Consider the following 24,010-nt stretch of genomic DNA (forward strand, 5'->3'; position numbering starts at 1 on the left):
TCGCTCTATAGGGTGAGGGAGCCGGCGTTTGTCCGCAGACAGCTTCCAGGACATGTGGCCAGCATGACAAAGCTGCTTCTGGCGAACCAGAGACCAGAGCAGCGCACGGAAACGCCGTTTACCTTCCCACTGGAGTGCTCCCTATGTATCTACTTGCACTTTGATGTGCTTTCAAACTGCTAGGTGGGCAGGAGCTGGGACTGAGCAACGGGAGTAATGTAGTTCTCATTAAATCAGTTGGCAGTACAGATGTCAAGTATACAAGACGTTGGCAGTCCTGAACCCTGTATGAGGAAGAACAGGATACAAAAACTAAAAAAGAAAAAGTAATAAGCTTTACTGTTGGAGTAAAATACAGCAGTATGACAATCTATGTATGAACACAGTTTGATGTAAATAAATATCTTCATACCTCATACTTTTTTCCTTTTTAATCCTTGCAGTGTGGTTTCTAACTGATATTGTAATCTGTAACAAGGAATGATGGTTGATAAATAATAAGGGGCTTGAATTTTCTGGGTCATACACTTAGAGGGTCAGATCCTGTACAGACCCTGAAGTTTATGTGTCACCTTGGAATCCTGAGGAAAGGTAAAGGTAAAGGTAAAGGACCCCTGAACGGTTAAGTCCAGTCGAATTCGACTTCAGGGTGTGGTGCTCATCTCCACTTTCAGGCTGAGGGAGACGGCGTTTGTCTGCAGACAGCTTTCTGGGTCATGTGGCCAGCATCACTAATCTGCTACTGGCACACAGAACAATGTGATGAGTGCCAGATCACACGGAAACATCACTTACCTTCTCCCTGCAGCAGTACCTATTCATCTACTCATACTGGTATGCTTTCAAACTGCTAGGTTGGCAGGAGCTGGGACAAAGCAACAGGAGCTCACCATGTTGGGCAGATTCAAACAGCTGACCTTCCGATCAGCAAGCCCAAGAGGCTCAGTGGTTTAGACCGAGGCACCTGTGTCCCTTCCTGAGGAAAGGGGGAGGTTATGTGTGGGGGTTATATTTTCAATTTTTTCATTGTTACATCTGAAAAACAATTATAAATTGAGGCGAAAGGATATCGTTCTCTCAGGGTTCAATACACATTGGGCTATAATACATGGGAATAATTCCCAATTTGTTGCTGCTGCTCTGCAGGTAAAGCCTTGCTGTCATAGGTTAGGACATGAACAGACTGGTTTTAGAATTTATCAAGGTCAACAGCCTTGTTGTGATACATTGGTTTTTGCTGTGTTTGTACTGCTGGAGGACATCTCTGCCAGGAGCCTCTCAATCTTTATTTTTTTCTTAGGCTTGAATTATAATCCAGGCAATCTTCTTTCTCAGAAGAAATTGCTATTCACCTTTGGGCAAGTGGCAGACTATGCAGCTAATATATTTTATCTGCAGTACCTTTTTGCTGCTGCTCCTCCTTCATTGGACGGCTTGCTGTATGGCTGGATAATAGTGGAATACTGTAAGCCTTTCATTTGTATTGTTTTCCTCACCGTTGACTAAGCTACTGCTTCAACATCTTGATAGCTTGATTCTGTGGATTGTTCCCAAAGGTTTCAGTATTTGCGCAATAGTTAAATTGATGAGAAAATGCCATTTTCTTTTTTCATAGTTTCTTATGATTTTTGCCTTGGGTATGTTTTTCTCTGCATTTGTTGTTGTTGTTTTTTAAAAAATAGTTATTCGCCTAAGGAATGTGGTTTTGTAACTACATCAAATATAAAATAGACAGATTTCTTATTTCTTGCTGAATGAGTTGCATATTGGAAGACAATCATTGGAAAAATCTCCCATGACACTCAAGTTTTCTAACCAAAAGTTATTACAGTGGAACCTCGGTTTATGAACACCTCGGTTTATGAATTTTCGGTTTATGAACGCCGCAGACCCATCTGGAACGGATTAATTCACTTTCCATTACTTTCAATGGGAAAGTTCGTTTCAGTTTATGAACGCTTCAGTTTATGAACAGACTTCCGGAACCAATTACACCAATGCTTCAGTTTATGAACGCTTCAGTTTAAGTACTCTGTGGACCCGTCTGGAACGGATTAATCCACTTTCCATTACTTTCAATGGGAAAGTTCGCTTCAGTTTATGAACGCTTCAGTTTAAGTACTCCGCGGACTGTCTGGAACGGATTAATTCATTTTCCATTATTTTCAATGGGAAAGCTCGCTTCAGTTTATGAACGCTTCAGTTTATGAACAGACTTCCGGAACCAATTGTGTTCATAAACCGAGGTACCACTGTATTGTAAACTGAGTGTCTAGACTGTGTTTAGAACTAGAAATGTCTTCAGTCCTGAAGAGATTAGCCAGACCCAGCAGTAAATTAGAACGAAAAGGATTAATAGGGTGGTTATCCATGTTACTTTTAATACATGGGCCGTAATATATACTGTACGTAGCTCAAAAGCTTAGCGATGTGCATGCCCAGGTTGAAAAACACACTTTTAAGAGGAATGTGAATAACTGGTAACATTTTTGTATGGTCTGAGACTATATGAGAATGGCCTCTGGTAGCCTATTCGTATTCCTTCCTATTCATAGTGTTTTTGTGGTACTGGTAGTTCCCTGGTCCGGATCACTTAGTTGAGAAGGTTTCCACTCTTATGGACCAGTGGGCACCTCTTGAATTTTGAGAAAGTGTCATGGATACTAGTCACAAAATGGCTCACAGGGACCGGTGGTACAACACAAAATTAGAGAGAATACAGTCATTGCTTCTTCCCCAGACAACTTCATTTTACTGTGGGAATTCAATAGGGTCCTACTGGTCCTGATTTTGGAGATCACACCCCCCCCAAAAAAAAACACCCCACAAAAAAATGATGCTATTGGCTATCTAAAAAAACAAACCAGAGATCATTTGCCAGTACCAAGAAAAATATACAAGGTTGTCATGCAGTGTTCATTCTTCCACACATATGCAAGGTGTGCAAAATGCTCACAGCACATGCATGCATCTCTCCCTCTCTTATAGACCACACATAGACACGGAATGCTCATTCATACATACCTCACCCCCACCTACCTCAATCTCACCCCCTGCTCTTGTGCATCTCCCTCCAGCACACACACACACACACACACACACACACACACACACACACACACCCTTCAGGAGGTAAAGCAGGTGCTTGCTACCAGCTCCATGTGGCTGTTGGGTAACAAGCAAGCAAACAGGATGAGCTTCTACCGTGTTTCCCACATTTTAAGACACCGTCTTATATTTATTTTACCCAAGAAAATAAGCCTATGGCTTATTTTCGGGGGGGTGTCTTTTTAATTTTTTTTTAACTGTAATTACGGCAGCCAGCGTTGCTGCTGCTGGGTTCCGGAGGCAGCCTGCAGGGTCGGTGCCCAGCTGCGCCGGTGCTGGACACTGGAGAGAGCAGGAGACTGAGCAGCCACTGCGGCATCGCGCTGCCAGAGACTCGCAGCCACTGAGGAGCTTGCGGCGCCGGGGCTTGCGGGCGGCTCTCGCCTTTCCGCCCTTTCTCCTGCTCCCGGGGGAGACGTGGCTTCTATTCCCCATTGCCAAGGAAACAGCCCGGGGGAGAGACGCCAGAGCTGAGGCGCCCCCCGCCCGCGGATCCCACGTGCCGCCGAAAACGGCAATGCTTAGGGCCCCCCACTCCTCGCCCGAAGTGGAGTAAGGCCCCCCGAGCAGTCCAGGGCTTGCTTCCGAATGCGCAGGGACAGGACTGCGCTGTTAAACTCTTTGCAAACTCCTTGCCCAAAAGAAAGCTGTCCTGCAGAGTGCCGGATCGAGGAGCCGGTCTGCAGAGTCAGCGCCCAGCAGCGCGGCGCTGGATTGAGGAGGCGGTGCTTCGTGCGGAGCTGCTGGGCGCCGACCCGGCAGGCCGCTTCCTCGATCTGGCGGCCTCCCGGGTTGGCGCCCAGCAGCGCCGCGCGGAGCACCGCCGGTCTGTAGAGTCAGCGCCCAGCAGCGCGGCGCTGGATTGAGGAGGCGGTGCTTCGTGCGGAGCTGCTGGGCGCCGACCCGGCAGGCCGCTTCCTCGATCCGGTGCTCCGCGCGGCGCTGCTGGGCGCCCACCCGGGAGGCCGCCGGATCGAGGAAGCGGCCTGCCGGGTCGGCGCCCAGCAGCTCCGCACGAAGCACCGCCTCCTCAATCCAGCGCCGCGCTGCTGGGCGCTGACTCTGCAGACCGGCTCCTCGATCCGGCACTCTGCAGGACAGCTTTCTTTTGGGCAAGGAGTTTGCAAAGAGTTTAACAGCGCAGTCCTGTCCCTGCGCATTCGGAAGCAAGCCCTGGACCGCTCGGGGGGCCTTACTCCACTTCGGGCGAGGAGTGGGGGGCCCTAAGCATTGCCGTTTTCGGCGGCACGTGGGATCCGCGGGCGGGGGGCGCCTCAGCTCTGGCGTCTCTCCCCCGGGCTGTTTCCTTGGCAATGGGGAATAGAAGCCACGTCTCCCCCGGGAGCAGGAGAAAGGGCGGCAAGGCGAGAGCCGCCTGCAAGCCCCGGCGCCGCAAGCTCCTCAGTGGCTGCGAGTCTCTGGCAGCGCAATGCCACAGTGGCTGCTCAGTCTCCTCTCTCCCATGCCCAGCGCTGCTGGGAGCCGACCCTGCAGGCATGGCTTATTTTCGGGGTATGTCTTATATTTTACAAAGGCTTTAAAATCCTGCCATGGCTTATATTATGACTCCGTCTTAAAAAGGGGGAAACACGGTAAGTGAGCAGGAAGTTCTCCTTGCCGCCACTTCTCCCCACACAAACATTTATTTATTTATTTATATTTCATAAAATTTATACACTGCTTAACCAAACAAAAACAGTGGCATCAAGAAAAAAATCACAACCATACTTTAAAACCTAAAAAAGTATCAGTATTAAAACAGATTAAGATTACTTCAACATTCTTAATGTCCTTTCAAACCAATCAGAATGCAACGCTGTGGGCCCTTCTAGCTCTAGTAACGACTCTTCTCTTCTTTTCTGTGCTTTCCCCTCCCACTTCAAAAAATCCATAGAAACATTGAGGTTCAGCAGCTCAGTACCTGCAGGTGCCCTGGTGGGCCTGCAAAAGCCAAGGTGTCTGAAGGCCCTGGAGCAGTGATTTGTAACTTAGATCAGGGCTTTTTTTTCAGCTGGAGCTGAAATGGGTGCCATTGCCATTCAGAGAGAAAAAGGAAGAAGTTCATAGTTAGCTCAGGCATCTCTTTTTCTAGAGAAATAGCACTGACTTAGATCAAAGATTAATAGGAGAAAGATTAGTCTTTTTGTCGTAGCATTTTACTCTTCCTTTCTAATCTGAACACAACAGAGTGCTCAATGCAGCTTGCATCTGATTAAAAACAAAATATAATAACCAGGGGCTGCTGCTGCTCCTCACATTGTTCACCTAACTGCCACAGCCACCAAACTCACCATCCCCTTGCCAAGCTGTGCTGCTGGCCTGCATCTCTGTTGTCACACTGCAGGCCACCTATTAGCAGCCACATAGTGTGATGACATGTCTTCTTACAAAGATGTAGTTTAGTAAGATTAAAACACTACTAAATTCCCAGCATACAGTTAAGATAAAGAATGTGAGAACCAGCAAAATGGGGAGGAAAAAAGTCAATCTGAAATTGGCCTGCAGACTTGGTAGAATGAAAGGGATTTCAAGCAATAGCTGTATCCTAGTAAAGAGAAGGCCACATGAATCTTCTCCACATGGTGGGAGTCACAAAAATGTAGGCCCTTCCTTAATTCCCATAAGCCATACTGGAGACAATAGTGGGAAACACACGAAGCCTCTTCAGCTGATCTCAGCAGACAAGCAGACTTGTGCAGGAGGAAGCAATGGCCCTTTAAAATATTTACTTTATTTGTTATATTTATATACTGCCCTTACAGTATTAACTCTCTGGGTGATGTACAAACATATTAAAAGTATCAAATAGATCAGAATTTAAACAGTAAATAAAATTATTTAAACATTAAAAAAATCTAAAAATGACATAGCTGCTAAACACAATTTGAAACCAACATAAAACCAGTAGGGGAATAATTCAGTGCAAGAGTCTAAATGCATACCACTTCATTTAAGCAGTGAAGAACATTAAAAAATAACCATTGCTTTGAATTGTGTTCATAAAATCGTAAAATTGTGGAGTTGGAAGGGACCCCAAGGGTTATCTAATCAATGGCCATCCAACCTCTCCTTAAAAACTTCCAGTGTCTGAGAGTCCACAACGTCCCAAGGGAGTCGATTCCACTGTTGAACAGCTCTTACTGTCAGAAAGTTCTTCCTGATGTTTAGTCAGAATCTGCTTTCTTTTAACTTTAATCCATTGCTCTTAGCCTCCACTGCAGGAGAAAACCAGCTTGCTCCATCTTCAATGTGACAGCACTTCAGATATCTGAAGATGGCTATCATATCTCCTCCGAGTCTCCTCTTTTCCAGGCTAAACATACCCACACCCTCAACTGTTCTCCATAAGGCTTGGTCTCCAGACCCTTACTCATCTTTGTTCGGAAATGGGTGAGCACTTGGTATCTGCTCCCTGCTTTTCTCAGTACCATGGTCTGGCTTCATGTCATCTTCTGTGTGCAAGCAGCATAAGAGTTGCGCTAGTTAGGGCAGAATTTAATACAAGACTATAGCATTTCATTCTGCTTTACACTACCAAGTGCATTCCCATAGGGCTAAATGCCTGTACATAACATAGTTCACATTTATGTGTGTTAAGATAGAATCAGACTTTGTCCAATTTTTCTTTTTCTCTGTTGCACAATAAAGCTTCTAAACTGAAATACATGGTAACTGTGAAACTGCTTTCTCCCCTTTCCTAAGGGCTGTTCAGTCCTCTGGGAATTCCTGTAAAGTGCTGATAGAAGGAACTGCTTCAGAAATCATGAAGCTTCCTCCTGCATCCTAGAAAGCATCACTTAACCCCTTGATAACCTAAAATGAGGAATGTGAAACTTGCATAACGTCTATGATAGCAATGCATTTTGATCGACAATTTGCATTGGGATGTAGCCAATGCAAATGTGGTGTTTTGCAGCAAGCTTTTTGGATGGAGGGAGAGGGAGGAGATAGTAGAGACTGCAGGGTTTTTACTCTAAAAATACATGGGATTCTCCCTGTTTGGTTCCACCCTCCAATTCTTTCTTCATATGATCTCTCTGCTGTGTGCTCCAGTTTCTAGCTTTCTTTATAAATTATACATTTGTATGGCTTCAGCTTCGCTGAAAGTTTTTTTGCCTGCTCTGAATCTTAATGAGCACCCCAGGGTTGTGGAGATCCAGGTGGCTTTCCTCTAGAAAGGCATGGGAATGCTGTAAATATTTGTGGGAGGAGGTCCCTTATATGTGTGATTTTAAAATAAAGAATTGTGGTAAACAACAATCAAGGAATGATGCCATCCCAGAAATAAGTTGTGTGCAACTTTGGAGTGTTGTTCATGATTGGTCTTTGATTTCCCCCCCTCCTGCTCCTTGCCCTGGATATATCAGAATGCATGTATTTGATCCAAACTTTCTTCTGTTGCCATTGAATTAGCAGCCCTAGGCAAGACAAAGATGTGAAGCCAATTGGCAGTTCTTGACTACCGGTAGACACTACAAATCTTGCTTTATTATATAATAAAGCCCATTTTAATAGCTTTTCATCTTCATAATTAAAACACTTAATGCCTGTAGTACAAATATATAGAGCCAAAGGATAGCATCCAATAAATGTTCTCTAAATTTAATACCTTATCACAGTGCAAACAGAATAAACTTTATATTTTAACGCATTCTTTTTCCAAAGAGAAAGGAACTACGTACCATTGGGGATGTCCAGTGAAGCTGAATGTTGGAAAATTCAGGACAGACAAAATAAAGTATTTCTTTACACAGCTCATGGTTAAAATGTAATTTGTTCTCACAAGAGGTGCAGACGCTTTGAAAGAGGACTAGACCAATTCATGGAAGATAAGGTTGCCCATGACTATTAGTCACAATGGCTACATTCTACCACTGCTGTCAGAGGTAGCATGCCTCTGATTACTAGTTGCTGAGGTTCACACTCACCCGGTTTGCTCTTGGGTCTTCTTTTTGAGCTTCCCATGTGGCTGCTGTGAGAGCAGAGCATTGGACCAGCATAGGCAAACTCTGCCCTCCAGATGTTTTGAGACTACAATTCCCATCATTCCTGACCACTGGTCCTGTTAGCTAGGGATGATGGTGGGAGTTGTAATCCCAAAACATCTGAAGGGCCGAGTTTGCCTATGTCTGGACTAGATGGACCGTTGTCCTCATCTTGTGTTCTTATGGCAGTAGTTTATTCAGCAAAGTTTTATCACACTGGAAAAAAATCTAAGGAGATAGAATTGACAAGTGAATTTCCTTGGTGTTCTAAAATTAGTAAAATATCCACATTTTTTTGTATTTTATTATGGTGGTGTTCCTCAGGCTGTAATGTTACTGTTTTATTGCATGTGTTACATCATATCTAGACTGACCGCAGGGGACCTTCCCTGCAGAAACTGTTACGGTACCTGCCTTTGGTCCCTGGCGACATCGTTTAATCACACCTTTCTTGTTGGGTTTTTATTATGAAATTATGAAATGCTTTATTCCTTTTCAGCTTTTTTTGTTACACTTTATTGCTTTGGAGTTCTGTAATTCAACTCTGAGACTGTTACTGAGTCAGGTACTTTATCTTCAGTCGCTTGAGGTTTCTTGCTCAGAGGCTGCGTTTAAAAGAAGGTGAAATGTCTGGTTTGTGGAATTTCAGACTGTATCAGCACTGAACTTGTATTATTTGTCTTGGTTCATGCTTCTTACAAAAGATTCATCATGTAACATCTTCTGCTTTTTGTCTGCATATATTGGATTATATTGGATTAGGCCAAAGTCCCTGTGCAATTCTTTGGCCATAGTTTTGTGTGTGTGTGTGTGTGTGTGTGTGTGTGTGTGTGTGTGTGTGTGTGTGTGTGTATCAGACAGGGCATAGATTATTGCATGCTCCTGTGAGACTGGAATAGCCAAGATGTGTAATGAACAGGAAAAAGTGGGGAGAAAGAAGAGGCTGCTGTAATAGTGGACTGAGACAACATGAGCCTAAGGGCATCATTAACTCTTATCATACACCACTGTAATAGCCGAGTCCCACAGCTATTATTAGATAGCTGCAAATTGGAGTGGTATAGTTTGGCCCCTGTACAGTGTGGGAGTTCTTAAAGTATAATATTTTGGAGAGCATGCAATTACCCAGTCTTGCAGTAAGAATATTGCGCTGATAGCCTTTACCACAAACCATGTAGTATGCTTAGAATCAAATTCCTATCTTCAGTGATAACATGTATGGTGAAACTGTGTCTTGTGATCTACCTGCAATATATGAGCTTTATTTTAAGAGATCCCTGTTAGAGATTTTTATTATAAAAACACATTTAAGGTTCTTTTTGTTTATCTGGCTTCCTGAGTGGTCACTTAAGGCAAGGCATGCTATGTTGCATTATTGATTTGCGAATCTTGAATAATGTGTTTCCATTACTTTTTAATAAAACATTTCTGTTGGACTCTGCCTAATCCATGAAGTTTGGCAGAGATCCACTGGCAATCAGTTTTCAGTGGAACTGCACTAAGGGCTTTAGAAACAGAAGCTTTAAGAATTTAAGACACATATGCAGCCCCAGGATATGTTTTCTGAACAAAAGATAACCTGAGGCAGATTTCCCTAATCAAGAAACAGATTCGGAGATCAATACATGAATGTTTAGGGTGCTGCCTTGTATTTAATAGTTCCTTAGTATAATTAGAAATAGGGTCAGTTAGCAATTTGCCACAAACAACATTTGACTTTTCTCTAAAACCATGTAGAAATAGGTTTCAGCAAAAATGTTGCAATTAAATTTTTAAAATTTATTGTAAACATTTAATGCCACCTTTCCCCTAATTTGTACATTTCAGAAGGGTAGGATCAGCTTTTCCAATAAATCCACAAAACAAAGCAGCAAACCAAGCAAACATTTGTGCTGGTGCCCACGTTAGTTGTTTGTGCACATCAGTGGCCTGAAAGAAGCTGTATAGATTTCTTATCTATACAGCTGGAAATAGTTTTTTTCTTGCTAAAGGTTACCAGGCAAGTGCCTGTTTTTAAATACTTTGTACAGATACAAGCATTTGGGGGTTTGGGGCTATGGTGCAGAAGGCTATCCATACTTTTTTGCTAACTTGTCTAATAAATTAATTTGACTGTTTTAGATGGTATAGCACAGGATGGCCAACTCCCAAGAGACTGTGATCTACTCACAGAGTTAACAAGTGGCGGTGATCTACCCCGTTTTGGGGGGTTCAGGTCAAAGTTGTAGGGCTTTTTTAGGGGGGAGGAAAGCCCCATTTCTTTGGGGTGCAGGGCAAAAATGTTGAGGTTTTTTAGGGGAGCCAAAGTTGTTGAGCTTCTTTGGGGGGAGCCAGTGATCTACCAGTGATCTACCACAGACGTCCAGTGATCTACTGGTAGATCACGATCTACCTGTTGGACGTGCCTGCTATAGCAGAACTGAGAAGCTTTTGTCTGCATATTAATCACAGCAATCATTGCACAGATGGCATTTCCCATTGGAGAACGGAACCACATTTTCGTGCTGAGTGATAGGACTCAATTTCTTACAGTGACTGCAAACGAAACGTCTGCTTATTGTTTGACAAGCAGGTGGCTTCTTTCCATGTGCAGGCCGTTAAACTTGCTTAAATTCAGAGGCAGAATTGCAGTAGAAATACCCTCTGCCAGTTGTTGCTTAGAACAGAGATTAATGGCCCAAACCTTTCATTTTAGAAGCTTAAGCATTATACATGACCTGCTAATATTCTTTCAGAGGGCTATCCTACACGATGAAACAAAATTGCAATAAAGATGCCTTTATCTTCTCTTGTTAGTATTTGTAGATATATACATGAGTTTTTAGGCCATGTACGCTATAGCACTGCACTTCAACTGTTGGGTTAGGACCTACTAGTTGGTTTTGGCCTGATCTGATGTGGGTCACAACAGCAGCACTACTACCATGCAAATATATGGTAAAAGAGTAAGAAATGGGTCCCCAAATGTATGTTTGGTCTGAAAAGGCTAAAGGGTTGTCTTAAACAATGTAGTGATCATCTCTCTTCCTTTTTTCAGATGAAGACGGTTAGTGTTGCCTTAGTGTTGTGTCTAAATGTTGGTGTAGACCCTCCTGATGTGGTGAAGACAACTCCATGTGCCCGTCTTGAGTGCTGGATAGGTGAGTCCATTTGAATATTATTTGTTTAATCTTTTAACCAGCCTGTCTTGAGACTAGATGCAAGTAACAACACATTAAACACAAATCCTGTATTAAAATGCAGATTAAAGCAGGTTGATTTACTAAATGTCACACTACCTCCTCCTGGTGGCTTAATTTTAAGCCACTGAAATTCAGCCCTAGTGTAAAAGGGCTTATCTGTCTGAAAGAGATTCAGCCTCAGGCTAGCTTTGCAGAGGAGGATTGTGGAGCAAATATCAAGAACACTTCTCTGCATGGCCACTGCTATTTGTGTGAAGCCAGAAACATGGTGCTCATAGTTGATCTATTCTAGAGGATTTCAGAGGCATGTGGGCCGCAACACATTTTGGGGGCCACTTTGAATATTATATTGTTTTTTATTTATACCCCGCCCATCTGGCTGGGCTTCCCCAGCCACTCTGGGCGGCTTCCAACAGAAAAATAAAACACAATAATCTATTAAACATCAAAAGCCTCCCTGAACAGGGCTGCCTTCAGATGTCTTCTAAAAGTCTGGTAGTTGTTTTCCTCTTTGACATCTGTTGGGAGGGCGTTCTACAGGGCAGGCGCCACCACCGAGAAGGCCCTCTGCCTAGTTCCCTGCAACTTGGCTTCTCGCAACGAGGGAACCGCCAGAAGGCCCTCGGTGCTGGACCTCAGTGTCCGGGCAGAATGATGGAGGTGGAGAATAGTGTGTGATTAGTTGTACATTATAGTTCCTCTATTGTGTATGTCCCTGGATATAACCAGAGTTAACGTAGGGAAGTTTTGATACCTGCAAGGATTTGGGTGTAATAGTATGCATTTTGCATTTAATTGTTTACTAGAAAGAGGTTTCATAATGCAGGTTAGATATAGGTCACCAAAAACCCCAAACCAAATTATTTTCTTATAGTTTTACATTGTGATTTTTGACTGCTGAGAGAAGACATATTGACATGGCCAAGAGACTGGACCTTGGGGGCAATAATTCTCAAACTGGAATGTCTGTTGAAGAAATTGCGCAACCATAATTCTTTCCTTTCTTTTTGTGTTAGTTCACCTCATTTTCCTGGTATCTTAATTGAGACTGGGCATTAGTTCTTGTTTGTTGATTAATAGACCCTAATCGGAATTGAACAGGGGTGCTTTGTGTATGAAAATGTTTCATTAAACCACCAGCAGCTCCTTGCCAGAACTTCTGTTTAGTTCAAATGTCACAAAAGCATGGGTTCTGAAAAGGATCCCAGTAATTTTGATAAATTGAATTTGGTGGAGAGAGGGAGACATAAAACTTTCTGTGCACCGCTGTTGTCTAAATGACAATTTAATGTCATTTATAATGTCACATATTCAGTATGAATGCAGTCTGTCTCCACACACACCAGGTATTTCCCAGTGTGCGTGATTTGTATGCATAATTAATTAACTTGTTCTGTGTGGGTCTCTGGCTTTCCTAAGAGCATGTATTCTAATGGACAAACAAAATCTAGGAAATGTTGGATTGCTCCAAATTTTGGAATATTGCAGTAAATGGAAAGGTCTTGTCTGAAATGAACAAAAAGCCAGAGGCATTCATATTGGTATTGTCTGGGTATTTTCTTACCCTGTAAAACAGCTGCAACATCCGTTTTAATTGCTAAGAAGATAGAAGGTTTTACAAAGCGACTTCAGCATTTACTGCAGAGCTGTTAACCAGGACTTATGTATGCATTCATGTTCAGTTATGTGAAGATAAGTATGGATGATTTTTCCTTGTATTATAACAGCTGTAGTATAATGCTAGTATTTGGGGTGCTACAACAACTGTGTATTCTATTCTATTTTTTAGTAATAAGTGCACTGAGTATAGGAAATAATTGTGAGGAGTCATGCTTTTCCATTTGACTCGGCACGCTGGCACCCCCAACTAGCTGAGAAGACATCACACTTTTATAATCGTTTCTTGTCTGCATTTTGTACTGGGGTACTCCCCACTTGCTTGCTCAGTCTGATTTGTAAGTAGCAGAGGACCAGGAAAACCCAGGCATGATTTTTCCAATGTCCAGGAGAGCCTGAACACGTTTTGCTCCAATCTGCTGCCTACTGGCCAGAGCAGCAGAGAGCTACAGAAATATTTGGGATTTCCTGCTGTAGCCCTACTAAGAAGATGGAAGTGTTGAAAGAAGTAACATCTCCTTCCCCATACATGCAGCACAGCAAGCCACTGAATGATGAATAGTGAGATGTGATACAGCCTTTCCCCCTGTACTCTGTGTTCTAGACGCTTCTGCATATTGAGTAACTGGGAGGTAGAAGGAAGGAAGGTGCTTTGCATCCCTGCAGTGAAACAATGTAGGAATTGAGCATTCCCTGTTTTGTCACCTGGTACCACTGTGTGTGATATTTATATTTATAAAACACAATTTATACTTTTTAAAAAAAATACAGTGGTATTTTAATAGCCACTAAGTAATGTTTTTGCGCTCTTCTCCTTTTGCTGTGTCTTAAACCTGTCTCTCTGGGATTAAAACTGGAGTGAACAAAATGTGGTTATGTTTTGAAGGTGAGTGAAGAATAGGTGTGCATATCTTCTGTAATTTGCCTTGAATGAGCTTTGAAGCACTAGTACATTCATTTTTGGGAAGCTACGGTTGTTAGGTGTACTGCTTTCACTCCATATAATAGACAGTGTTCCTGTAATATTTCCTATCTTCTCTTGGAAAAATGACACCTGTCTCTTATTTTGGTTTTGCTTTATGACCTGGCATTAAATGTCACAATAAGAGTGTAGAAAATGTCATTAAGAAAGATGAATGCCCTGTAGCATTCAAAGGGGGTGGTGGAATCTGTTTATAACAGTAGTGTAAATGAGTTGAATACTGAATAGAAGCAATGTAATTCAACTGAAATCTCTCTGTTTATACACTGCCTAATGGAGGCAGTGCATCAAAACAAGGCAGGAAATGTGACATGGTTTGTTACAGTCCCTAGAAATGGACTAACTGTAAAATAATACTGTTCTTTTTTCTCTAAATGTGACCCAAATGCCACAATGCATCATTAAGAGCTAATTTTAGCAAAATGGAAAACAGCAATCCCAGGACAGTTACTTCTCCACTGTGTCTGGAAACCATGCTAGCCCTTAATAATGATGTATAGGTAAAAGAGATGTGGGTGGCGCTGTGGTTTAAACCACTGAGCCTCTTGGGCTTGCCGATCAGAAGGTTGGTGGTTTGAATTGCCACAATGGAGTGAGCTCCTGTTGCTCTGTCCCAGCTCCTGCCAACCTTGCAGTTCGAAAGCACGTCAGTGTGAGTAGATCAGGGGTTCCCAACAAAAATTTCTCGAGGACCCCTCATCGAGCCGCTATTGTGACAAGGACCCCCATTAATTCCTAATCCTAAAATTAAAAAGTGAGAGCCAAATTAAGAGTCTTTTTATATTTTATATTTATACGTTTTTTACAGTTCTTCCTCTTCATCTGTAGACCTTTGTCGTTTTAACGAACCACTTTTTAACCAACGGTCCATTTTTAACTACGCGAACTGTAGCTTCCGCGAAAAACAACGCCTTGTTTACAAACACTACTGTTTTGCAAAGAGGCAGCGTGCGCCAGGGAGGAGGGAGGGGAATGGAGAAGACAGGGTACCTGCGCAGTAGCGCACAAATGAAGCCGACGCGAGCAAAGTATCTTGGGGAGGTGAGCGTTAGTAGAATGCGTGCGCTGCCGCTTTGCAAAACAGTAGTGTTTGTAAAGCGCCACCTAACGGCATACAGCAGAACTACTGCCTCTATCTAATTCTAGTTTTGCGCTAGATTCTGCTCATGCAGGAAAAGGCCAAAACAAAAAATCTGTTATCATACGAAATATATTTAATATATTTTTTATTCTAATAGCATCTTGCGGACCCCTCTGGCATAGCTCGCGGACCCCTGGGTGTCCCCGGACCACCTGTTGGGAACCACTGGAGTAGATAAATAGGTACCACTGTGACAGGAAGGTAAACATTATTTCCATGCACTCTGGCTTCTGTCACAATGTTCTGTTGCACCAGAAGCAGTTTAGTCATGCTGGCCACATGACCTGGAACGCTGTCTGTGGACAAATGCTGCCTCCCTTGGCCTGAAAGTGAGATGAGCGCTGCAACTACCTTTGACTGGATTTAACCATCTAGGGTCCTTTACCTTTAATGATGTATGACTAAATACTTGACAAAGATACCATTCTTTTGCTCTTTTCATGTCTGGGTAAGAGCAGATACAATGCATTTATTATTTCAATACAGAACAATAAAATTGATGGTAATCCTGTATTCTCCAATCTTTTCAGTCATTTGTCTGAAGTCAGCTCTTACCACCACTTTTCTTTGCTATTGGTGCTTTTGCTGGATCCTTCCTGGGCATTTTAGTGGGTATGAAAGGATGCATGAGAAAACATCAGAGTTAAGCAACTGGAAGATGTGCTTGATAATCACTTCTGGGTCACCTTGGAGGTCTGCTACAAGGGCATAGAGCAGGCTATTCCAACATTTTGATTCTGAATGTGTGACCCAAGAAACAGTGTCCCATAGTGCAACTTGCTTATCTAGACAATGCCAACTGCCTGAAAGTATTTGCCTCTCAATGAGAGTCACAACTGTCCTGTGAGGTAAGTTTAGACTGAGAGACAGTGACTGGTCAGAGTTCACTTCATTAGCTTTATGGCTGGGACTGCATTTAGAAACCATGCTGGTGATTGGGAGATACAGTATTAAACTGTATAGAGTATTAAGCTGCTGCATTTATGGATGAAAAATGTTTTCATGAAGAATGAGATTGGCTCAGTTGAGCATTGTGCTGATTGTGTAGGTTACTGTTTTGTGTGTTATCTTTCTGAAGGTACCTTATTTGTGTCCAGTCCAAAGTCAGCTTTAAAAGCATTGACTTCAGAAAGCAAGAATTCTTTATAGTATTTTTTTTTAAAAAAATCTGAATAGGGAAAATGTCTAACCCATTCTTAGTTCTTTTCACCTTAGAGCTATTGCTTCACCAGTCGATACTAGATTTGTTCTTTTTGTCCATAGTGTCAGGTGGCTTCCATTAAGCATGCAAATGTTCCTTTAGCATTCCACAAGGACATGATTCTTCCCTAGGTAGACTTCCACTGTAATTCATTAGTCTCTTTTTGCATGCATTTTTTACAAATTAATCTTGGTGCTTCAGGGAGTAATTTGGAAACGGTCCAGTTTTTCAGCCCTAGCTTTGCAAAAAGCATGGTACTGTATTGGAAGGATGCTTTTAGCTCAGTTCTTAAAGAATGAGACGGGCCTTCTGAGGAAGATACAGGCAGTTAAGTGGGGAGATGTAAGCTTTTGTCTGAATTGTGTATTCTGAGTATCAGGAGACAAAATGCTAGCTTACCCATCTTCTGCTTTAAAATAGGTGAGAACTTTTCATGTTGGTTTTGAGTGTTGTGGGGCAATCTCCCCCCCCCCCATGGGGAAGCCTGTTCCTTTAATATAGGCAAAGCTAGGGCTCAACACACATGGGACGCAGGTGGTGCTGTCGGTTAAACCACAGAGCCTAGGGCTTGCGATCAGCAGTTCAAAAGCACATCAAAGTGCAAGTAGATAAATAGGTACTGCTCCGGCAGGAAGGTAAGACCTCTCCTTCCCAGAGGGGAGGGGTTGCGAGCAGGAGCCATTTCCCGTGCTTGCAGGGGGGCGTGTTCAGCCCCCTGCGTTAGCACCGCCCAGCCACTACGTTAAGCCCCTCAGCCGGCCAATAGTGCTTGCTGGGGGGGGCGGAGTCTGCCTGCATTTAAGCGGTGGGAGTTTCCTTACCCTGCTTCCTGCTTGCATCAGATCTCCTGCCCTCCATCCCTTTAGGCTTTGCTTTGCTTTGACCATGCTATGGACTTGGGTTGGTCGCCTTGGTTGCCCAAGGGGCCTGGTAGGAGTCATTTTTATCCATGTGGCAAATTGGCACCGGCCTCTTGGTTTTTTCACCTACCTCATAGCAATTCGTCACAACTTTTGGTATTGGCGGTTAGGCATTGGATTATTCAATATGTGATGTATCTGTGTTCTGTGTCGGAGGGCAGGTTGTGGCCATCACCTACCTCCTTTGGGTATCCCGTTAAAGGGATCTGGCGGTCGTGGATCCTGTTTGATGCCCTGATGGGGTTAGGGCCATGGCACGGCCCCCGGTGACTTCGGGGGAAGCTTCCAGTTGTATTTGCATCAACAAGCTCCTCCCACTGTTTGTTAACCCTAAAGTGACTCCACACCAGTCAGGGTGGAGTCATCTGTCGCGTTCCTGTCCAGTGCCTAAGCCAATACCACTCACATGCCGTAACCAATAAAGTTGTGGCCTTATTTTGCCCATTAACCTAAAATCACATCTCCTTGTGTCTTATTTACTCCACACGGGGGGCTGGTCATTGACTTGCAAACGGCGTTTCCGTGCGCTGCTCTGGTTCACCAGAAGCGGCTTAGTCATGCTGACCACATGACCACGGCTGTACGCCGGCTCCCTCGGTCAATAACGCGAGATGAGCGTCGCAACCCCAGAATCGTCCGCAACTGGACCCAACAGTCAGGGGTCCCTTTATCTTTACCTTAGGGCTCAACACATGAGTGAATACAAGCAGCTGGATTCCCTTTGGCTTACATTAGCAACATCTGGAAATGACTGTATCTGTTGTCTCATTGGCAATTGATGGTGCTGGCTGAGGCTGATGCAAGTTGGGAGTTAACAGCATCTGGAGGGCAACAAGTTGATTGCAGAAGTCTGAGGAATTGCATTACTGTACTGGAAATCATTACTTCCTCCCCAGTTCACCAGTTTTTCTCCATAACTGTGTTGATAACCTTTTTTGTTCCTTTATTGAAAAGTGGGATCCATAAATGTTCAGAATACTAAATTCTACTCTGATACTCAATTCTGTGTTTGAACTGCACTAGCCTTGATTACAACTGACCACATACTTCTCCAGAAACCTCTGTTTTGATAAAAGATGAGCAGAGCAGCTGAAGGGATTACTTTTTCTTTGTGCGTCTTTTGGAATATTTTGATTTGGTCTTGGAAAAGCACTTGCTATTTACCTATACTATCTGTTCTTTCCTTATTTTGAAAATAAATAAATCAGCTACTAGAATAAAAAAGCTAATTCCTTTTGTTGGTAATCGTCATGCCTATCAAAATCCTGATGTTCTGAAGCTATAGTGCTGAAATATAATTTCCTATATCTCACTGCACTAAACCCAGAACCTCAAATACAGCTTTTCAAAAGTTTTAAGCGGAGAGCACTGCTGTGTGATTACGGGCATTAGCTTTTTATCTGTGAAAAATCTTCTTTTTGAGCTGAGCTCGATGGAAATTAGGGAGACAGCCACCTTGACAACTTTATGCTTACCATGGGAAGACAGCTATAACCTGCTGTTCCGGATTGTGGAGAACACACACACACACACAAACACACACACACGTTGTTGCTGTCTAATAATAGTACCATGAAAAATATACAAGGTGGCCACATCATAATCTCATTTCACAGAAATCACTTAGAAGGTACCTGCACATTTTACCCTGTAACGTGCGGGGGGAGGGGGAGGGGCTATATACTTGTTTTTATTTAAGTAAGCTTTCATGGCTGCCATGGCACCTTGCTGGGTTGATTACCTCTGTTTTAAGGTAGACTTCTTCAGTTGGCTGGGACAGGGCAAAACTGGTGGAAATGCTAAGCATGTTAGTGTCTTTACACCAAGCTCCCTTTCTATTAGTGTCCTAAAGGAAGCAGCTATCTCATGCTCCAGGGCCTTTTATCCAGAACTTTTGCAAATTGCCTGGTTTGCTATGTTACATCCTTGGAGATTGCACAAGGTTGGTGCAAAGTAATGTCATGAGCTATAATCTGTATTCAAATACCCTTCCCTCCATACAGAATTAGAAATTATGTGAATATTCTTGAGGAGCTGATCAAAAGTCTCATGACTCTTTTATGTGTTTTAGATCCTCTGTCAATGGGGCCACAGAAAGCTTTGGAAACTATTGGTGCAAATCTGCAGAAACAGTATGAAAACTGGCAACCAAGGGTAAGTATGATTTTTGTGTTAGAGAGGAGTTCTATGCCTCCTTTTTTCCAATCAACTGTGTGTACTACTTGTACTACATGAAAAAACCCTGGTTTCAGCTTGGAGTATGGACCATCCCTTATATAACTTAATGACTTGCCAATATTCATAACTTGTCTGTCCATTCGTGTGCATAGAATCTTGCAAGTTCTCAAAAGCTATTAGGCTTTGGTTGGGTGAATGTACTTTGAAACAGGAATAATTTTCAGTCAAGATTTTTATACTACCATTTATATTCCACATGGCTCCCATTGGTATAACTTTCTGAGTAGTTGGAATTCAGTAGTTAGTTTCCGTGTAGGTTGGGGTCTTTTCTGCACCATCAGTTTTTTGGTGAATTTCTGCAATCTTGACCGGTTCAACTATGCTGTTTATGACTGTTTGTTAGCCTTTAGATTTATGGTATGGTAATTGCCAAAAACAGGGATCACACTAGCTTCTTTCCATGGAAGTAGCAATTTGTGTAAAGCCCCCATGGCTTTGGCAGTTTTAATTATGGTAGCAAAACCATGCTCAGTGAGCTTAAAATTGTTGTACCCATGTGGGCATCTGCTACCTACAAACGTCTTCTCATATGGAAAGATTGTCACCCAGTTCAATTTTTTGGTTGTTGTGCTCCATAAACATTATATGTCTGAAGCGGGCACATTCCATTTTTGTAAGAAATAATCATTTCAAGTAATTCTGTTCATAAATATTCAGGGGGCACAGTCACTCTTTAAGTACTGTGACCACATATTGGGGATGGAAGATGTGAGCAGACTTCACATGCTCTGTCTATATCATTTTTCTGGCTTTGGTACATTTGGTACAAAATTCCTTTGCACAATTAAGACGACACAATACTTTCTGTATATGGAATGTGTGCTGTGCTTTATCACACATAGTGGTGGTTCAGGCACAAGGCTTCAGTAGCTATGAGAACTGATGTACACAATGGTCACAAGGACCATCAATCCTTTGAACACCCTTGTAACCTGAGTTCCATCTGGGGACGCCCCTGTTGGGCACAAAACTGGAGTATGTCTTTGGCTCTCTTCTTTCCGCTCTTTTGTGTGTGGCAGTTCATGAATTCTTTTCCTGGTTTGAGGGAAACCATAGTTTGCTCTTTTATCTGAACCATGAAAGTATGGTTTGTAACCCATGTCCAAATGGGATTAAACAGTTAAATATAGTTTGCTCAAATCAAGAAAATGAATAGGGCATCTCCATGTTTGAGGAAGGCTAAAGGATTGTGTGAGAGGTCGGTTCAATCCAGGCTTGTGAATACAATGCCAAACTGTGGTTTGATGTTGCTTCTAAACTTGGCTTAGGTTTAAAGCCATTTTACTGTTGAACCTACCGTAATTCTGTGTGTGCATATTCTAGAGCCAGAAGTTTCCACGTGCTTTGTGTATTTTTCTGCCAGTTGCATAAGATTTGGTAGACTATTTTTCTTTTCTTTTAAAAATATTTATGAAACAAATGTAACAATAAAATATACAAGAAAAATAACTACAAGAAAAGTATACAATAATAAAAAGGGGTAGGAATATTATCTATAATCTCACAAACATTTCAAACTCCAAGGCTATTTTTTATTCCTCCATTTTTCATCTTCAGTATTTTGATCAGTAACTGTGTTTTGGATTTCACATGCATTGTTGATTGTCAAGAGAACTCCTGTGTTCCTATTCTGATGAACTTACAGTATTATTGTCACATGTGCAAATACAGATAGCAATCTTCTCTGCTTGAAATCTTGATCAGTGGACAGCTGTAGGGTATGCTCCGGAATTTTGAAAATCTTCTTAGTATTCTTTTCCTTTCCCAAGCGGGGAGCTCGAATGATAACTAGCTTGTCCTGGCTATAGCAATACCCTTAGGTAAATTTATTCCTAGTCATTCTACTTTAAAGTGAAATTGGTTACACAGAGACAGGTGGCTGTTTCATCATTAATTTATTTGTTCCCGTATAATTTATAAAATCAATAAGGATAATAAATTGCCACAGCAAACGTTTTCTTTGGTAACATGAGCTCAGAGTAGACAGAGGCAGCATCTCTTTCTGAGCAGTTCAGAATAAAATCTTTGTTGAAGCTGATTAGTTATCAGAACAGATTTAAATATGGATTTAATATCCTTGTGGTGGTGTGAATATTAAAGTGTGGGATGTGAATTGCTTCAGAAGTGTGCTAAAGTCAGGGGAGAGAGCTACGGGCATTAGCTTTGCATGTAACTTGGCTTCTCTAGTTGAAAAGGATCTTGTGTAGCAGGGTTGATAAACTCGGTTTTACAGTACTTTGACCACAGCCTGGTGAGGAATGAGGGCTCTCTTTGACCATGCATTGACTTCAGAGAATCTCAACACAACAGGGATGAACACCCTGTCCTTACCATGCCCTTTCTAGCCTAGGTCTGCGAAGGAAAGTAGGAACTTGTTTCCCAGACTATGAGTGTTTGAGGACCAGGACATTCACAGGGAAACCAAAATGCTTGTTTACAAAGCTATTGTACTACCAACCTTACTATATGCTTGTGAAACATGGACCACTTATAAACGCCATCTCCAACTCCTTGAAAGATTCCATCAATGGTGTCTACGACAAATTTTACACATCACTTAGGAAGACAGGTGAACTAATACCAGTGTACTGGAAGAATCAAAGATCACCAGTGTTGAAGCAATGATTCTTCAACATCAGCTTCGTTGGACTGGTCATGTTGTGTGGATCCCTGATTATCATCTTCCAAAGCAACTACTCTATTCTGAACTTAAAAATGGAAAGTGTGATGTTGGTGTTCAACAAAAGAGATTTAAAGACTGTCTCAAGGCAAATCTTAAAAAATGTAGTATAAACACCAACAATTGGGAAACACTTGCCTGCAAGTGCTCCAATTGGAGAACAGCCTTTACCAAAGGTGTCATATGGGCTTTGAAGACACTCGCTCAGGACACAAGAGATAAACGTGCTAAGAAGAGGGCATGCTTGGCAAATCCACATTGTGATCAGCTCCCACCCGGAAACCAATGTCCCCACTGTGGAAGGATGTGTGGATCCAGAATTGGCCTCCACAGTCACTTATGGACTCATTATTAAAACCGTGTTTATGGAACAGAATCTTACTCGGCTACGGGTGATCACCAAAGAAGAAGAAGAGGAAGAAGAAACTCAGAGTGTTGTTGCTAGTAAGACTACACTACTCCTGCTGGTGAGCACAAATTTTGGGTAACTTCCAAGGGCAAACTTGCATGTGTCGTGTTTTGAGCACTCTCAGTAGCTGCTGTCTTGTTACTGTAATTAAATCTTCATATTAAAAAGATCCTGAGCCAGGAACCACTCTGGATCATAACTTAGGAGAGAATGTTATCGGGATAACTAAGGAATCTGCAAATTAAATTTGCATTATATTGGCATGATTGTGTACATTTGCTTGTTTCTTTTCTGCTGCTTATTTAGAATTAAATCCTGTGTTTAGGGAACAGTGACTTATGCTTCCATTGGCACCTGCATCAGTTTGTAGCAGTTTTAAATTTAGATAATTGCAGGATTGGCATCAGGGGCCAACCACCTAATTGTTTATTAAGAATAATTATGTCCCGCCTTTCCAACAGAATGCTGCTCAAGGCAGCTAACAATAAAAACAAGCTCATCAAAATACAAGCTGAAATGTAAATAAAACCATGAAAAATAACCTTAAAAATAAGCGCCGAGAAAATAAACAGCACAGGTCCAAATTGTACCACAGCAAGACTCTATGACTGCTTATAGCATGCTTTCTAAAATATTTGCTGTCTCCTCTGTGTCTGCCTTCCATTTGTGGATGTAAATACAGTAGTGACACCAGATGATTTTTTCCAAGATATTTATCAGTTGTCCTGCCAACAGAAAGAAAATGGAACAAAGGAGATTAATCTTTCTGGGGTGTGAACATTAATATAAATGTTATATTAAAAAGTCAGCATAAAGGCCTAGCAGCATTTTTCTGACATTCTGCTGGCCAAGTATGCATTTTGTTAGAATAAAACTCAAACTCTAAAGAAGCTACAGGAAATTTAGTGTGTTTATTGACAAAATGTGTTGATTCAAAATCAGTGAGCTGAACTAATATGTTTTCTTTTGAAGAGATTAAAAATGGACTGCCCTATAAGTGAAATCTTCAACTGTATCAAACAGTTCACCTATTTTGATACCCAAAAGTAGTGCCTTTAGGGAGGACAAAAATATTCCCGCCTATTTATTCCCCCATTAGTTGCTATTTTAGCACCATTTTATTTTAAACCAGGTCAGTCAACTCCTGCAAATAATAGTTTGTGGGATCATGTGGTGAGGATATAAGTGGTGCCATACATTCAGGTTTGCCTACATGGTAGTGACACATGGCCAATTGAGAGCATGAGCAATGCTTCTTGAAACAGCATTGCCATTCCCTTTTGTCCCCCTTTGTAGCACCCCGCCACCCCCAATCACAGGTTGGATGCCTTTTGCTGCTACTGAAATATTTTGCCAAAAGTACCCTCTTTTAGTCAAGTCCTAGTTAATTCTTCATACTGGCATTTCCTTTTTTCAGCATGATAACTTGTTTACTGTAATTGTTTTGAAATTGTTCAGTTATGGCTCAGTTTTGGATTTTTTAAGTTTCTGAAGGTTCTTTTTTATTTATCTGTATTTTAAACATAAGAACTAACCACTCTTCACAG

At 42.2% G+C, this 24,010-nt stretch overlaps 2 protein-coding genes across 2 annotated transcripts in view; both read left to right on the plus strand.

Annotated features, from left to right (window-relative positions):
* Positions 1-11,233, plus strand: part of ENDOV (endonuclease V) — a 158,571-nt gene extending 147,338 nt beyond the window's left edge. Inside the window, exon 10 of the transcript XR_009557056.1 lies at positions 11,131-11,233. The gene's annotated coding sequence lies outside the window, so the exon portion shown is untranslated. The remainder of the gene's footprint in view (positions 1-11,130) is intronic.
* The window catches only part of RPTOR (regulatory associated protein of MTOR complex 1), a 321,297-nt gene that overhangs the window by 24,419 nt on the left and 272,868 nt on the right, over positions 1-24,010 (plus strand). Inside the window, exons 2-3 of the mRNA XM_035104148.2 lie at positions 11,131-11,233; positions 19,208-19,290. Of these exons, the coding sequence (XP_034960039.1) occupies positions 11,131-11,233; positions 19,208-19,290 (186 nt within the window). The remainder of the gene's footprint in view (positions 1-11,130; positions 11,234-19,207; positions 19,291-24,010) is intronic.

Source organism: Zootoca vivipara, chromosome 2 (assembly GCF_963506605.1).
Source record: "Zootoca vivipara chromosome 2, rZooViv1.1, whole genome shotgun sequence".
In the NCBI taxonomy this organism is placed as follows: domain Eukaryota; kingdom Metazoa; phylum Chordata; class Lepidosauria; order Squamata; family Lacertidae; genus Zootoca; species Zootoca vivipara.